Source organism: Somniosus microcephalus, chromosome 16 (genome assembly GCF_052327205.1).
Source record: "Somniosus microcephalus isolate GS21.2 chromosome 16, FLI_Smic_1.0, whole genome shotgun sequence".
NCBI lineage: Eukaryota > Metazoa > Chordata > Chondrichthyes > Squaliformes > Somniosidae > Somniosus > Somniosus microcephalus.
The window spans coordinates 35,463,171-35,480,435 of record NC_141002.1 but is presented as its reverse complement, the minus strand read 5'-3'; the positions used below and the strand labels follow the sequence as shown (position 1 = coordinate 35,480,435).

General features: G+C 45.0%; 1 protein-coding gene across 1 annotated transcript in view; it reads left to right on the top strand.

Annotated features, from left to right (window-relative positions):
- The window catches only part of ttll12 (tubulin tyrosine ligase-like family, member 12), a 76,640-nt gene extending 62,063 nt beyond the window's left edge, over positions 1 to 14,577 (top strand). Inside the window, exon 14 of the mRNA XM_086008800.1 lies at positions 13,696 to 14,577. Within this exon, the coding sequence (XP_085864926.1) occupies positions 13,696 to 13,847 (152 nt within the window). The 3' untranslated portion in view covers positions 13,848 to 14,577. The remainder of the gene's footprint in view (positions 1 to 13,695) is intronic.
- The last annotated feature ends 2,688 nt before the right edge of the window (positions 14,578 to 17,265 follow it).

Here is a 17,265-nt window from a genome sequence, read left to right as displayed (position 1 = left end):
GAGAAACTCCAGTATGATTTGGACAGGTTGGGTGATTGGGCAGATGCAGTATAATGTGGATAAATGCGAGGTTATCCACTTTGGTGGCAAAAACAGCAAGGCAGATCTGAACAGCAATAGATTGGGAGAAGGGGAAGTGCAACGAGACCTGGGTGTCCTTGTGCACCAGTCGCTGAAGGTAAGCATGCAGGTGCAGCAGGCGGTTAAGAAGGCAAATGGTATGTGTAGTGTATGTAACTGTTCTACCTTTAAGTGAACTATTGTATGTAACCGTCCACCTTTAAGAGAACTATTTTAGGTGTGGCACTACTTTATCCTGGCTGCTGTATACTGTAATACCGACGGTGACCACACCGGTATATAAGTGCTGTGGCAGAATTTATTGGGCAGATTCGCCCTGACCTTCGAATAGTAAAGTCCTGTTTAAGTTACTCTTGTAGTCTGTGTATTACTTCGCTATACAACCCACAGACTTTACAGTATGTTGGCATTCATTGCGAGAGGATTTGAGTACAGGAGCAAGGATGCCTTGCTGCAGTTGTACAGGGCCTTGGTGAGACCACACCTTGAGCATTGTGTGCAGTTTTGGTTGCCTTATCTGAGGAAGGATGTTCTTGCCATGGAGGGAGTGCAGCGAAGATTCACCAGACTGATACCTGGGATGGCAGGGATGACTTATGAAGAGAGATTGGGTCGATTCGGCTTATATTCGCTGGAGTTTAGAAGAATGAGAGGGGATCTCATTGAAACTTATAAAATTCTAACAGGACTAGACAGACTAGATGCAGGAAGGATGTTCCCGAAGGCGGGGGAGTCCAGAACCAGGGGTCACAGTCTAAGGATAAGGGGTAAGCCATTTAGGACAGAGATGAGGAGGAATGTCTTCATCCAGAGAGTGGTGAACCTGTGGAATTCTCTACCACAAAAGGCAGTTGAGGCCAATTCATTAAATATATTCAAGAAGGAGTTAGATATATTTCTTAGGGCTAAAGGGATCAAGGGATATGGGGAGAAAGCAGGGACCGGGTACTGAATTTGGATGATCAGCCATGACCTCATTAAATGGCGGAGCAGGCTCGAGGGGCCGAGTGGCCTACTCCTGATCCTATCTTCTATGTTTCTATTATTTCTCTACCTTTAAGTGTTCCAAAAACCATCATAAAAACAATGACAGCAATGGTTTCTGTTTGATGCCATTCTTATCGAAGATTCTTCATTCAATTCTTAATATTGGCTTTACTGGTTCTTAGCAGACATTGTGACTCCCATTATTCTCCAAGTTCAATCCAAACACAATGCAATTGCTTGGTGTCTCTATTGAAGTCATATTTTCAAAGCCTTCTTGTTGGTATTATATTTACAGTATGCAAATCAAAACCACTTTGACCGTGTGTTTACTTGTTTTCTAGCTATCTCAATTGGTTGCATATTTAATCGTGTTTCCTGTCTTATTTGATGTTACTTTTACAAAGGCACATGGTTTAATCAATATTTTATGTTCCTGTTCGAACGTGTTAACTCTTAACACTTAAACTGGGTCTTCTCATTGTGTAACCTCCAAACTCTAGACTCTTCGGAAGCAAGTCTTTGCTTTTCAATAGGGTCTTAGTTTCTTGGTCAATATCCCTTTCCCATTTCAAAGCCTGTTTACGACTTTGTTATGAACTGATCTTTATCTCAAAAGCCTGTATTTCTGTTCACAGCCTTGTCTGCTGAGACTTGTGTCTTTTAAACCCAGTACAGGAAACTTTTGATTAACCGGCCACTAAATAACCGGAACGCTCTATCCACCGGCAAAATTCAGGAGTCGGTTCAGATAACTTTTTTTACTTTTAGCTACTTTTTTTACTCCATTTGTGGCTGTGCAAGCGTGTAGCTGAAGCTGTTGCTAAGCTACAGAGACGCTTGCAAGTTGTGCCGATTGTTTTGAAGCTGTTGGGTTTGTTGCTTTAGACGGCGCTCTGAGCTCCGTATTTTTTAACTATAGCATTCGGTTATCCGGCATTGTTGATGGACCGGCACCAGGTCGGTCCCGTCCGTGCCGGATACCAGAAAGTTTCCTGTATGTCTTTTATTAATAATATTAGAAATCTGTTCATGGTATCCTGTATTTCTTCACACTCCATGGTACAGTTCGCTGTGGTATTAAATCCGCACTTCACCACCTCTGTCTCAGAGATCGGGCGAGGGCACACAATTGTGAAGCCACCGATACTGCACCCTTCCAGTGTGGTCCCTAACATCTTTCCTTGCACCTTCACTGCTATGTTCTCTACTCTAGACCTCTTTAGGTGGGGTTGAGTCAGTGAGCACTGGTATGATGAGTATCATTCCCAATAACATTCCTTCCTCTACAATACAATCAGTATTAGTTGAGTACACATGCACTAATCCCAAGTTGGCAACTGGTTTTCCTTGTAAGATTAGTCAATGGAGTTAACTACTGATGACCCAGTATTAAACAGCGTTGCCGCATTATTTAAGTCCAGGATCCGCTTCCGTCGCCTGTTCTTGCGTTCATTGGGAGTCCCTTGGCCTGCCCGATTTGGTGTCCTTCCCCCATTGAATTGTGCCATTTGTTTCATTACCCTGCTCAACAGGGCGGTGTATAATGCTCTGGTTTTTCCCAGCACTAATACGATAACCCTACATCTGTAATGTTCAACACTAGGGTACCAACTCAAGGTGTACATTATCATACAAAATCTTATCTTCCTTTACTAACACAAGTCCATTCTCCGGTCGCTCCATCTGGTCTGTGCAGGGAACCGCTCCCCTGGTGCTGGTGGTGGGTGGACTAGTTGTGGGATTTGGTTGTGGAATAGCGATTAACAGTCCTCCGTTGTCGTTACCTTGCCCATCTTGACATTGACATGATTACCTCGGGGGGTGACTTTCCCTTGTCATCCTCTGTCCATCCGACCGACTGCGCGCACAATGTCACATTATCACATTCAAGACGTCCGATCCTGTTCTGGTTCCAATGCCATGTACGCCACCTGCTGTTGTGGGATGCTCGTGCCTGAATGGACACTCAATACATACTAGGTTACTCACGGACACGGATACTACTTGTCGCACCGTTATTCCTTAACTTCCCCCTTTGGGGTATCTTTGTGTAATTCTACTATGTTAACTTCCTCTGGTCCTATGGCGGCCACTGCCACCCGACACATGGGTGCCTCTAGCGCCGCTCGTTTTGCCGCTTCACTGGCATTTCTGTTGCCTACTTGTAGGGGATTGCTTCCCTTCTGATGAGCTTTCACCTTAATTACTGCTGCTTGTTGGGGTAGTTTTGCTGCTTCCACTAACGCCTTTACTACTATCTCATGCTGTACCGTTCCTCCACTTGAGGTGATGTACCCTCTCCTACTCCAGGCTGTCATATAGTCATGTACCACTCCAAAGGCATATTTACTGTCCGTATAAACAGCTGTCCTGCCCTCAGCCAGTTTCAGGGCTTCTGTGAGCGCCATCAATTCTGCTACTTGGGCTGACATTTCCCCTGGCAGTTTTCCTTGCAATATTATTTCTCCTTCTCCGTTTATGTTTGCCCATCTGGTATCGTCCACATATCGTCTGGACCTATCGACAAACAATGTCATTTCTGCCTCCTCCAATTCCTTCTCCTTCAATATACTGCAAATGTCCGTTTCTAAGTCTGTCGCACATACCTCCCGCTGGTTAACCCTACTGTCCTTCACTATCAAGATCGATTTATCCCTAGGTAGCAGGATGGCCTCCCATGCTGCTCGTCTGCTGTCTGAGACCGTTCTCAGTTTCCCAGTGTTTAGCAACGCTACTATGGTGTGTCTGGTGTGCAATATAATTCCCCGTCATCACTATCTGTTCGCTAACCTTAACTGCCCATGTGGCGCAGTCTATGGCCACAATACATCGGGGCAGTCCTTTCACCACTGGTGATTCTTTGGTGGAAAAGTATGCTACAGGTCTCATCCTATCCCCATGTTCCTGGGCTAATACTGCACTATAATAGCCACACTCATTGTGTACAAACAAATGGAACGGCTTTCCCATACAAGGGAGTCCTGATGCCAGGGCCTGTACTAAAGCCCGTTTTAGCTTTATCTTGCTCCTCCCCATTCTACCGGGGCGCCTGGTGGATGACCCCCTTTAACTAGTCTCTGGATAGGTTCTGCCTTTTCAATAAATTCCTGCAATAGTTAAACAACCCCATAACCTGCCTTACCTCCCTAACAGCTGTTGGTCTCAGTATTCCTTCAATAGCCCTTTTACGGTCTTCAGGTATGCTGCGCTGCCCCTGGGCAATGTTATACCCCAGATACTGCACCTTGCTTTTCCCTACCTGGGCTTTCTTGGGGCTTGCCTTCAGTCCTGCCTTGTCTAAGGCTTGTAGTATGGTCAGCAGGGCTCGCGCACGACCATTCTTGGTTTGGAGGCTGTTAGTAGGTCGTCCACATATTGGATGATTGTACTCCCGTCCTCCAACTGGACTCTTTCTAGTACTTGGTTCATTACTCGGTGGAATATAGCCGGGCTATTGTGAAATCCTTGTGGCAGTCGGTTCCACGTATATTGTTTCTGTTCTACCGTAAAGTCAAACTTATTTTGTGACTCCGGAGCCAATGGAATGGACCAAAAGCCATTAGCTATGTCCAATAATGTAAAGATGCAATGTTCAGGTGACAATCCGTTAAAAATGGTGGCGGGGCTAGCTACTATTGGGTATTCTCTTGGTGTCACCTCATTCAAGGCGGTGTAATCTATCATTAAACGATATGAGCTGTCCAGCTTCCCTACCGGTGAATTCATGGTGGATTGGGTTTCTCTCACTACTCCTTGTTCTTCTAATTCTTTCACTATTCTAACCACCGCTTCCTGTGCTTCCCTTTTTATAGGGCATTGTTTGCGTGGAGTGTGCTCTGGTCCAGGGACATGGAGGGGTTCCATTACCACTTCCCCACAGTCCTGTTTATGTTTTGCTCATACCCCACTAACTGGTTGACACAAGATTCCCCAGGGTCCATGCTGTTCCCAAGGGCCTTCATTAACGGCCGTTAAGGCGGCCACTGTGCCTTCCTTCCTCTTTCTATGTTCAGGGGTTTGCAAGATGATCCTCCCCCGTTTTGGGTCTATAATGGTCCCTAATTCCCTTAATAGGTCCGTCCCTAGGATAGTACCTTCAGTATTCTTACATACCAGATGTGGGCGGTGATCATTACACCAGCTGCCTCCAGGAGTACTGGTTCACTTCTTTTAGCTTTAATGTTACTTCTCCACCCCGCCACCCCAGTCACCAAAATAGTTTGAGAGGTAGTCGGGAGGTCTAAATCCGTTATCGAGACCGATGCCCCCGTATCTATTAACATCTGACTATTTATTAACATCTGACACATAAGAACATAAGACATAGGAGCAGGAGTAGGTCATTTGGCCCCTCAAGCCTGCTCCGCCATTCAGTAAGATCATGGCTGATCTGACCTTGGCCTCAACTCCACTTCCCTGCCCGCTCCCCATAACCCTCGACTCCCTTATCATTCAAAAATCTGTCTATCTCCACCTTAAATATATTCAATGACCCCGCCTCCACAGCTCTCTGGGGAAGAGAATTCCAAAGTTTCACGACCCTCTGAGAGAAGAAATTCCTCCTAATTTCCGATTTAAAAGGGTGCTTCCTTATTCTGAAATTATGCACCCTAGTTCTAGAATCCCCCATGAGGGGAAACCTCCTCTCTGCATCTACCCTGTCAAGCCCCTTCAGAATCTTATATGTTTCATAAAGATACCTTCTCATTCTTCTAAACTCCAATGAGCATAGGCCCAACCTGCTCAACCTTTCTTCATAAGACAACCCCTTCGTCTTTGGAATCAACCTCGTGAACCTTCTCTGAACTGCCTCCAGTGCAAGTATATCCTTCCTTAAATAAGGAGACCAAAACTGAATGCAGTACTCCAGGTGTGGTCTCACCAATGCCCTGTACAGTTGTAACCGGACTTCCCTGCTTTTATACTCCAACCCCTTTAAAATAAAGGCCAACATTCCATTTGCCTTCCTAATTACTTGCTGTACCTGCATGCTCACTTTTTGTGATTCATGTACAAGGACCCCCAGGTCCCTCTGTACCTCAGCATTTTGTAATCTCTCTCCATTTAAATAATAATTTGCTTTTTTATTTTTCCTACTAAAGTGGATAACCTCACATTTTCCCGCATTAAACTCCATCTGCCAGATTTTTGCCCACTCACTTAGCCTATCTATATCCCTTTGGAGATTCTTTGCACCCTCCACACAATTTGCTTTCCCACCTACCTTTGTATCATCAGCAAATTTGGCTACATTACACTCAGTCCCTTCATCCAAGTCATTAATATAGTTTGTAAATAGCTGAGGCCTGCGGTGTACCCCACTAGTTACAGTTTGCCAATCTGAAAATGACCCATTTATCCCGACTTTCTGTTTTCTGTCAGTTAGCCAATCCTCTATCCATGCTAATATATTACCCCCAACCCCGTGAGCTTTTATCTTGTGTGGTAACCTTTTATGTGGTACCTTATCGAATGCCTTCTGGAAATCCAAATACATGACATCTACTGGTTCCCCTTTATCCACCCTGCTCGTTACATCCTCAAAGAATTCCAGCAAATTTGTCAAACATGATTTCCCTTTCATAAAACCATGCTGACTCTGCTTGACTATATGATTTTTCTAAATGTCCTGCTACCACTTCCTTAATGATGGACTCCAGCATTTTCCCAATGACAGATGTTAGGCTAACTGGTCGATAGTTGCCTGCTTTCTGTCTCCCTCCTTTCTTAAATAGGGGCGTTACATTTGCGGTTTTCCAGTACGCTGGGACCTCTCCCGAATCCAGGGAATTTTGGTAGATTACAACCAATGCATCAACTATCTCTGCAGCCGCCACTTTTAAGACTCTAGGATGCAGGCCATCGGATCCAGGGTATTTGTCCACCTTTAGTCCCATTAGTTTGCCTAGTACTTTCTCTCTAGTGATAGTGATTGTTTTAAGTTGCCCCCCCCCCCCCCCCCCAATAGCCCCTTGATTATCCATTATTGGAATGCTTTTAGTGTCTTCTACCGTGAAGACCGATACAACATATTTGTTCAAAGTCTTCGCCATTTCCCTGTTTCCCATTATTAATTCCCTAGACTCATCCTCTAGGGGACCAACGTTTACTTTAGCTACTCTCTTCCTTTTTATATACCTGTAGATGCTCTTGCTGTCTGTTTTTATATTTCTTGCTAGCTTACTCTCCTAAGCTATCTTCTCTCTCTATCATTTTTTTAGTCGTCCTTTGCTGTTTTTTTTAAATTTCACAATCCTCTGGCCTTTCACTATTCTTCGCAACATTGTATGCTTTTGTTTTCAATTTGATACCATGCTTTACTTCCTTAGTTAGCCACGGATGGTTCATCCTTCTCTTAGAGTCTTTCTTTCTCACTGGAATATATCTTTGCTGAGAATTATGAAATATCTCCTTAAATGTTTGCCGCTGTTTTTCTACAGTCTTACCCTGTAATATATTTTCCCAGTGCACTTTAACCAAGTCTGCCTTCATACCTTTGTAATTTCCTTTATTTAAGTTCAGGACACTAGTTTGAGACCTAGCTTTCTCACCCTCAAACTGAGTTTGAAATTCTACCATGCTATGATCACTCTTCACAAGAGGATCCTTCACTTCGAGATCATTAATTAATCCAGCCTCATTACATATTACTAGATCTAAAATAGTCTTCTCCCTGGTTGGTTCCACAACATATTGTTCCAAGAAACCATCCCGTATACACTCTAAGAACTCTTCCTCAAGTCTACCTTTGCCAACTTGCTTTGTCCAGTCAATATGAAGATTAAAATCTACCATGATTATAGTCGTACCTTTCTTACAAGCCTCTATTATTTCTTGATTTATACTCTTTCCTACAGTGTGGCTAATGTCTGGGGGCCTGTAGACCACTCCCACCAGTGACTTCTTACCTTTATTATTTCTTATCTCCACCCAAACTGATTCTATGCCTTGATCTTCTAGGCCGATATCATTTCTCATTACTGCACTGATCTCATCCCTTATTAACAGAGCTACACCACCTCCTTTTCCTTTCTGCCTATTCTTACGAAATGGCAAATACCCCTGAATATTCAGTTCCCAGCCTTGATCTCCTTGCAACCACGTCTCTGTAATGGCTATCGGATCATACCCATTATTTATATTTGTGCTGTCAACTCATCTATCTTGTTACGAATGCTGCATGCGTTCAGATACAGAGCTTTTAATGTTGTCTTTTTACCATTGTTCCCTACTCTGACCCCTCTTTCTGATGCACTCTTATGTGTATACGCTCTGTCCCTTCCTGTCACACTGGTTATCATTACCCCTATCGCTACCCTGCACTTTTGCCTTCTCATTTTTCTTTTAAGTTTTTTAATTTCCGCTCAGCATATCCCTCCCCCCAACTATTTAGTTTAAAGCCCTATCTACAGCCCTAGTTATTCGATTCGCCAGGACACTGGTCTCAGCCTGGTTCAAATGAAACCTGTTATTCCCTTACTCACCAAACTCGCAGGCTTACACTCTGTTCCAAGCTGCAATCCGTGACAAACTGCACTCTAGCCTTCCTTGTTTATACTACTGAGATTTATGAGCCAGCTCTCTGGCAGTTGCAGATCCAGATTAGACCAGTTAATTAACTAACTAGCCCCACCCACTCTCCAGCACAGAGCTTTCTTTGCCCAGCACAAGCCTGGAAGAAACTTAAAACTTAATAACAGTAAATTTAAGTTAAATGCTAATTGCAAGTACACAAGACCAGATTTTTATATAAAAAAGAGAGATTACCCCTTAAGATTCACTCCCTTACCAAACCCGCAGGCTTACACTTTGTTCCAAGCTGCACTCCGTGACACTGGTGCCCCCCCCCAGATTTGCTTCTATAAATAGGCGGGAGTCTAGTTCTTTACTGGTCTCGATGGGGGCCGCCGCTGCCTATTTCTGAGTCAGCTCGATCACCAGTTCCCGGACCTGTTGTTCAGTTAGTCCGGTGCTGGGTCCAGAGTTCCCTTGGCCCCTTTGCCAAGGTCCCTGTCCTTCCTTTCCTCTGCCTGGAGCCCAACAATCCGCTTTACTGTGTTCCAGTTTCTTACAGTTGACGCATCTCATCTCTTGACTATTAGTCTGTCCCCTTCCTTGACTTCTACAGTCTTTGGCAAAATGACCTGTTTTGCCACAGTTGTAGCATCCCGTACCGTGGGGCGATGCTGCCGCTGCCGCCACCGCTCCTATTTATGGGATCGGTTTCTTTTTATCCAATTCCGTGGCCCAGCGTAGAATATCTATGTAGGTTCCCCCTACCGACAGTCCCAGGCCCAGGACCTTCTGATGTTCGGGTCTGAAGCCTTTTACAGGAAACTCATTTTTTTTATCCAGCACCGACGGGACCGGCGTGGTGCCGGTTGATCAATAAGTCCGGATTACAGAGAGGTATAATTACTAAGGTACGAGAGCCCCGTACACGGCCACAGATCCAGGCGTCCCTGTTGCATGGCAACAGGTGCAGGAACCCCGGTTACACGGCCACAGATCCAGGTGTCCCTGTTGCAAGGCAACAGATGCAGGAACCCCGGTTACACGACCACAGATCCAGGAACCCCGGTTACACGGCCACTAATATGAAGGAAAACTTACCTGAACCTACTCCTGAATTTTGCCAGTTAAGAGAGATTTCCAGTTATTTAGGTGCCGGTAAAAAGAGAGTTTCCTGTAGTAGCCTTAAGAATATCTCATCATTCCTCCCCGGATGTCTCATTCCGGAAAATTGTATGTATGCCTCCCATTTACATTCCGCATACTCGGAGGCGGATTCACCTCGTTTCTGCACGACCGCTGCTACACACCCCCAATTTGTCTCCCCTGGGCCTAGCGTCTCTAACCCTTTCCATGAATGCCTTCTGAAGCTCTTGTGCTGTCTCATTTTCTTTGTAGGCCCAACTTCCATCCCTATAGTCGTGTGGTAGTTCTTCCCAAATGTCTCCCGGACATTTAGCCTTCACTAATATGTGTGTGTTTTTGGGATGGATCGCATGGATGTCCTGCATTTCCTTCAACTTAGTCCAAAATTCCCGGTTTTCACTCCAGGGTTTTAGTCTAGGTAATTCTTTCAATAACATTTGTTTCTCTCCTGGACTAAAGGGTACATGTTTTACTTTATTCATTGTCTCTTCTTCCAATTTCTTTGTCAGCCCATCTTCTTCTTTAAGTTCCTTTTTAGTTTTCTGCTTCGATGTTACCACGGGTGCAAGTTTTACCTGACAAGGGGGAGCCGAGGGGTTGTCTTGACTCCCTCATTGTATGGGGGGCGGGTCTTCCCTGCCATACCTCATGGCTTCCTCCGCTAAGTTATTCTAGTCAATGTCTTCATCATCGTCACTACTGTCGTCTGGTGGCGACAACGCCGTCACCTTTCCTGTCCTGACCCGGGTCTTGTGGAGTCGGGCTATTACCCGCCTGGACAATCCCAGGTATAAATTAATGACTATTATCACACCTTTCGCCTCTTTATCATTCTTCTGAGTTACCCACCATGTAAGAAAACTACTAGGCACTTGGTCTAAGCGTTAAACAAAGCTTTAATCAACTGTTTTACAACATGGAGGTCTAGTTGTGTTCTTCACTAGTTCCTGTTAAGAATGTCCTGCGCAAGCTGGTCCCGCGCCCGAGTATTTATACTCTCCCTGGACAGCGCCACCTGTAGGCCGCTCAGTATTATTTCATAAGTCTTTCTTTCATGAATGACTGATTCATGTCACCCATGTTCAGGGCCTCCGGGGACCCGACTGGGTCCCAGCCATCTTTGATCATTTTTTCAATTTTTAAAAAATTCTTGTCTGTCAGATATCCCGTTATGGAACCCTCTGGGCCCCTGTCAAGGTCTAACTTCTTCCTCTCTGTCATGACTATATTTATCTCTTACGGGGTTCGCCCCACCTCCCTCGGCCCCTCACCGTGGGTTGGCTCTGACCACCTCTCTCTTATTTTTGTGGTTCGCACCACCTCCCTTGGCTCGGCTCTCTCTCGGCCCCTCACTGTGGGTCGGTTCTGACCACCTCTCTCTTATTTTTGTGGTTCGCACCACCTCCCTCAGCTCGGCTCTCTCTCGGCCCCTCACCATGGGTCAGTTCTGACCACTTCTATCTTATTTTTGTGGTTCGCACCACCTCCCTTGGCTTGGCTCTCTCTCGGCCCCTCACCATGGGTCGGGTCTGACCACCTCTATGAGGCACCTCAGTCTCTGTACCGTCCGACCTGGCCAGTCCCCACAACTTACAGATTCACAGATACCCACTCGTTATGTCACCGTTCCGATCAAGTAAGGTATAAAAATTATAGTCACTCAACCGTCCGGTGTTGTGGATCCGATAAGGGTATCCTGCCAACTACACCAAAACTGTTGTGGTTGATAAGGACTCAGTGGAGACTTTGGTACGGTACAACGATCGCTTTATTCAAGTGCACACAGGGAGAAGTCTCTTTTCCACAGGGTCAAGAGAATTCTGATTCTACAGCAAGCAACAGCTACTTTTATGCACGTACACATTTACTTAGAAAAACCGCAGACATTGCTTTGGCTGTTGTCCTCAATACCTGCAGCAGTTACTGTCTGCCACCTGAGCTGTAGAAGCTGCCCACATCCTCTATTCAGAGAGGTTGTCTACGCTTATCTACACACTTTGTGGTTTCTGTTATCTGGGTCACAATGTTCCTAGACTCAGTTCCCCAAGCTCAGCATTTAACAATTTATGCTCTAACGTGTACCCTAATATAAGTAAAGGAAAGGACTTGCATTTACATAGCACCTTTCACAACCTCAGGACATCCCAAAGCATTTTACAGCCAATGATGTATTTCTGAAGGTCATACAAACAGCAATGGAATGCATTAGCAGACAATCTGTTTTGTAGTGATGTTGGATGAGGGATAAATAATGGCCAGGACACCAGAAGAACTTCCCTGCTTTTCTTTGAATAGCACCGTGGGATCTTTTACGTTTACCTGAAGGCGAACAGGGCCTTGGTTTAACGTCTCATCCAAAAGACGACACCTCCGACCGTGCAGCGCTCCCTCAGTACTGCACTGGAGTGTCAGCATATATTATGTTCTCAAGTCTCTGGAGCGAGGCTTGCATCCATGATCTTCTGACTGAGGCAAGTGTGCTACTAACACTGAGCCAAGGCTGATCCATAAGAGGTTACATATACAGGAAACTTTGTGCTATCCGGCACCGATGGGACCGAGCTGTTGCCGTTCCCTCAAAACTGCCGGACAAACCAGCGCTAATGTTGAAACATACGGAGATTTTGAGCTCCGTATCTGGCAACAAACCCTGTTGCTTAGCAACAGCTTCTAAACAGTCGGCCGTACTCTCTGTAGCTCAGCAACAGCTTCAGCGAGACCTTGCAGAGCTTGACTGTTGAGAAAAAAGCAACGAAAAGAAAAAAACCTAACGAAACGGCTCCTGATTTTTGCCGGTGGCTCGAGCTTGCCGGACATTTAGCCTCCGGATAACACAAAGTTTCCTGTAAATCATATTCTGTGCAGCACTCCCTCAGTATTACACTTAAGTGTCAGCCTAGATTATGTGCTCCGGTCTCTAGAGTGAGACCGCCAATGAATCACGGTTGACACTGCTGTGCAGTACATCAGTTATGATAGCCTGGGGGTGATGGTACTGGACTAGCAACCAGAGGTTGAAAGTTCAAACCCCACCATGGCAGGTTGTGTAATCGAATTTAATAAAGCTGGTAATTTGTGCACAGGCTTGTTGTGAAATCACAACTGGTTCATTAATGTCTTTCAAAATGTCTTTTAAAAGATGAGTGATTATTGTGGTGAAGAGAGGCTTGAGATGGGGCTGTTTCAGTGGAGCAGAGAATGTTGAGGGCTGACCTGATGGAGTTCTGATTATGAAGTGTTCTGGTAAGGGAAATTGAGAGTGGGGGAAAAAAACTGGTGCAGTCTTGATGGACCAAATGTCCTGTTTCCATGTTGCAACATTCTATGATTCTACTTTTGCATTCTCCTTTTCCTCTAAAGCATTCCAGAATGTTCTGTGTGAGGAATGCTTTATAAATGCAAGTTCTTTTGACCGAGATAGCACACAATGGCACCAGGGAAGAGGGGAGCATACGGTTGGAAATGGAAACTAAGACTAGAGGCTGTGTTCCAACGATTCTAAGAAAGGGAAGGAATGTCTGGGGAATACCTTGTGTCATTAGTATAACCCCATTTCATCCCAAGCAGTCTCAGAAACATGGGCACAATTCATCCCACCACTTCTCCCTTGAGTTGCTTCAGGGATTTAAGATTATGATGGAGACCTGGAGCAAGCTTTTTGTGATCAGGGCAGGCACCATAACTCTGACCTGTCCACTCACCCTGATGCCAGCAGTAGAACTGAATAAGATCATATTGGAAGAGCAGCCACTTGGGCAGGGTATCCGAGACTGTGCCGCAGTACAAGTCAGCATTTTTGGGAGGCGTGGGGGAGGGGGAGGGCAGTAAATTGGGAGAAATTATTAAATACATTTCATAGATGCTGCTTGAATTTGAAAATATTATCCCCTCATTAATGGGTCAAATTTCAAGTTGTATTTGAATCTCTGCACAAATACTAAAAACACTTTATTGATATTTGTCTTTCAGGAAAACAGATCATGCAGCCTCAAATTTTAGAGGTGAACTTTAGCCCCGACTGTACCAGAGCCTGCAAGTATCACCCTAGCTTCTTTAACGACATTTTCAGTGTACTCGCCTTGGATGAAGTGGCTGGTCGCCCTGTCACTCGCTTGAGCTAATACCAAGGAATCTCACCTGTAATTGTTTGGAATGTTTGCAAAAGTCCTTCCAGGTGGCGTGAAGATGGTTAAATCAGTTAGCAAGTGTCGAATGACTTCAGACATTTATTTCTCACAGATCTGTATGTTCTTAAAGAAATTCTTCATAGTAAGACATTTCTATGGCCTTATTCCTCGAGTATTCTTGGAACTAGGAGTTTTCATGCTTTATTTTAAACTTTCCCTGCAGCGACTGGCTTTTCAGTTGAGGTCAACTTCGTTGTTTCCTTTTTGAAGCAGGGTACTGAAACGTGGCCTGATTTCAGTCGGCATTGAGTCAGCATATCTCACTAATCCACTGAATGTGATGAGTATCAGTATTATGCACGCAGAGCCACTCAAAGAAATGCCATGTTTCAGGATCAGCATGAGAAGCGGCTCGAAGGTGGTCCAAAATTAGACATGAGCCACCACAGGCCAAATACTGAGATGATGTGACAAGTGGAGAGGGGGTAAATTTTTCTCATGAATGTGTTCCTTTTGAGGAAGTCAAATGTATTGGAAATGGAGTAGTGCAGTGTATTTGTATAATCCTTTCACCTCTGAGACCTGGGTTCAAATCCAACCTATACCAATGGGGATTCGCTCTATTAGCTTAAAGGACCTATGTGAAAAGAGCCCTCGATGGGCCTGAAGCTAGAGCATGCAAGTGATTTGGCACTAATTGACATTAAATTAGCAATCTCACTTTCGAGTTGTATTATTTCTTCATAGGATGATTGGTGTTGGAAATGGGAAGCTTTCACACATGTAATGGGGCCGATGTGCTCTCTAACTATTCATTAAGGGTTATAATCCTGAGTGGTGACTTATTGAGGGCCATCTACCATAAAGGAAATCCATGTAGTTAATATTTGAAATGTTTTTTTGTTTAAATCTGTAAAAAGCTGAAGCAAGCCCAGGGCCCAGGACCCAGTAGTCAATTAGACACGCAGACCACAGCTTAATGGTTAAAACGCCTGAGGTTTATTCACCCGCAACCGTTGGGTCTTCAAGTGCAGCGATGAACCAAACGGTAACAGGGATTACACTCTAGCATTGCTCTTCTCGCTCTCAGTTCCTTCCTCTCCTCAACTGAACTACTTCCCTATCTTTTATCCTTACAGGCTGGGAGTTGTTCCTGATTAAAGGCAATTCAGGTCAATGATTTCTTAAAGCTATATTTCCTTGCCTTGATAATTCCGACCTTGTATATAGCTCCTATCACAGACTCAGAGCTCTCAAAAGCATATGGCTCTCTCACTCTGTTACAAATCTCATTCCCTCCCTTGAATTCTGGCTCTACCAGCCTCCTAGAGTGATAGGCTGTGTATTGAGGCCCAAAGATGCAGGGAACAGTTGATCTGCTAACAGATGGGCTGCAAACACAACCTGGATTGTATTATATGCACCACAGGGCTTCTGAGGATGTGGCTGAGGCAGAGTACAGGCAACTTTACTCTGCATCTGCTATAGCTGACCTGCTTGAAGCTGCCTGAAGTTGGAAAGTGTTCCATTTCCCGGCATGAACATCTCTCACCTTGATAAGCACCTGGCATTAACTTATCTCTGAGTATAATGGAAATGGCAGAAATGTTTCCAAAATTGCGTACAATTTCACATCACCCAGAAATTATTAAAGAACCTCATCAATAAATATTAATGTTGCAGGGTAAAGCACATTGTCACATTCTACTTTGTGTATTATTTCTTCAATCTGCAGCAAGTTTACAAACATTAAATAATCTCAGAAAAATAAGCATTTGAGAAGACATTAAAAATGTGAAATTGCGCAGCATGAAATAATTAATATTTTATCTAGGATCCTCAACTAGTGAATTGAATTTAGTGTTCAACAGGTTATTGATGAGGCATTGACTGATTGTATAAATCCATATGTTAAGCATGGAAATCACAAATTCCATATAGTGGCTTTAATAGGGAAAAGTGCTAGAGTATGAACATAAAATGCAAGTTTTTTAAGTATTATAAGAGAAGGATTAAGGCAACTTCTGCAAATCTCATGACTTTGAAATAACAACAGAAAATGCTGGAAATACTCAGCAGGGCAGGCAGCATCCATGGAGAGAGAAACAGAGTTAACGTTTCAGGTCTGGGACCCTTCATCAGAACTGGAAAAAGCTGGAGATGTAATAGATATTCCTCAGTAACTGTCTCCGGTTCAGTTATTCCACGTGGATTCCAACTAAACTTCCACCCTTCATGTTTCGGATCCGCCCAGGATTACAAATATCTCCTCGATATTCATCGTTCCTCGAACTACTGCTCTCGCCGCATCTTGAGATCCACGCTCAACGCCATGTGCTGCCACATGAACAACCTCGACCTCTCTCTTCAGCAGCACCGACGCACTCTATTTCATAGCTGTCTGGGTCCACAGTTCCATTTCATCCTTCGACTCATCCGACGCTTCAACAAAAAACTTTTTTTCTTCCTTTCTGATATCAAGGATCGCAAGCTTCATCAACTCGTGGACACCAACGCTCCTTCAGAACCTTCTTCCCCGTTACTTTCCTCTGATCCCATCCCTTCTTCCAATCTCGCCCCCTGCCGTGTTTTCACTATCCCCTCTGACCTTCCCCTCTCTACCCCCAAACGATCAGTCCTCAGCAAAGGCCTGAGCTTCATCCCCTTACGTCCCCATCTGAATGAATTTCGAGTTCGGCACGATGCTGAGCTCTTCTTCCGTCGCCTTTGTCTCCATGCCCACTTCTCTGGCCAGGAGTCTTCCCCCCGCACGGCTGATCCTTTCTCCCGCTTTCTAAATTCTCCTTCTACTTGGACCCCTCCCTCTGGCATCTTACACTCTCTAGATCTTTTCATTGCTAACTGCCGACGTGACATCGGCCGTCTCCATTTCTCTGCTCCCCTCTCTCACTCCAACCTACCTCCCTCTGAACTTGCAGCACTCTGTTCTCTCCGATCCAACCCTAACATTATCATTAAACCTGCTGATAAGGGTGGTGCTGTTGTTGTTTGGCGAGCCGACCTCTACCGTGCGGAAGCTGAACGCCAGCTCTCCCAACTCCTCCTCCTACCTCTGCCAGAACCATGAACCCACTAGCAAACATCAAGCCATTGTTTCCAAGACTGTCACTGACCTCATCTCCTCTGGAAATCTTCCCTCCATGGCCGCCAACCTCATAGTCCCCCAACCCCGCACAGCCCGCTTCTACCTCCTTCCCAAGATCCACAAACAGGACTGCCCTGGTAGACCCATTGTTTCAGCCTGTTCTTGCCCCACGGAACTTATCTCTTCCTATCTCGACTCTCTTTTCTCCCCTTGTCCAGTCTCTTCCCACCTACATTCACGACTCTTCCGACGCCCTCTGTCACTTTTAACAGTTTCCAGTTTCCTGGCCCCAACTGTCTCCTTTTC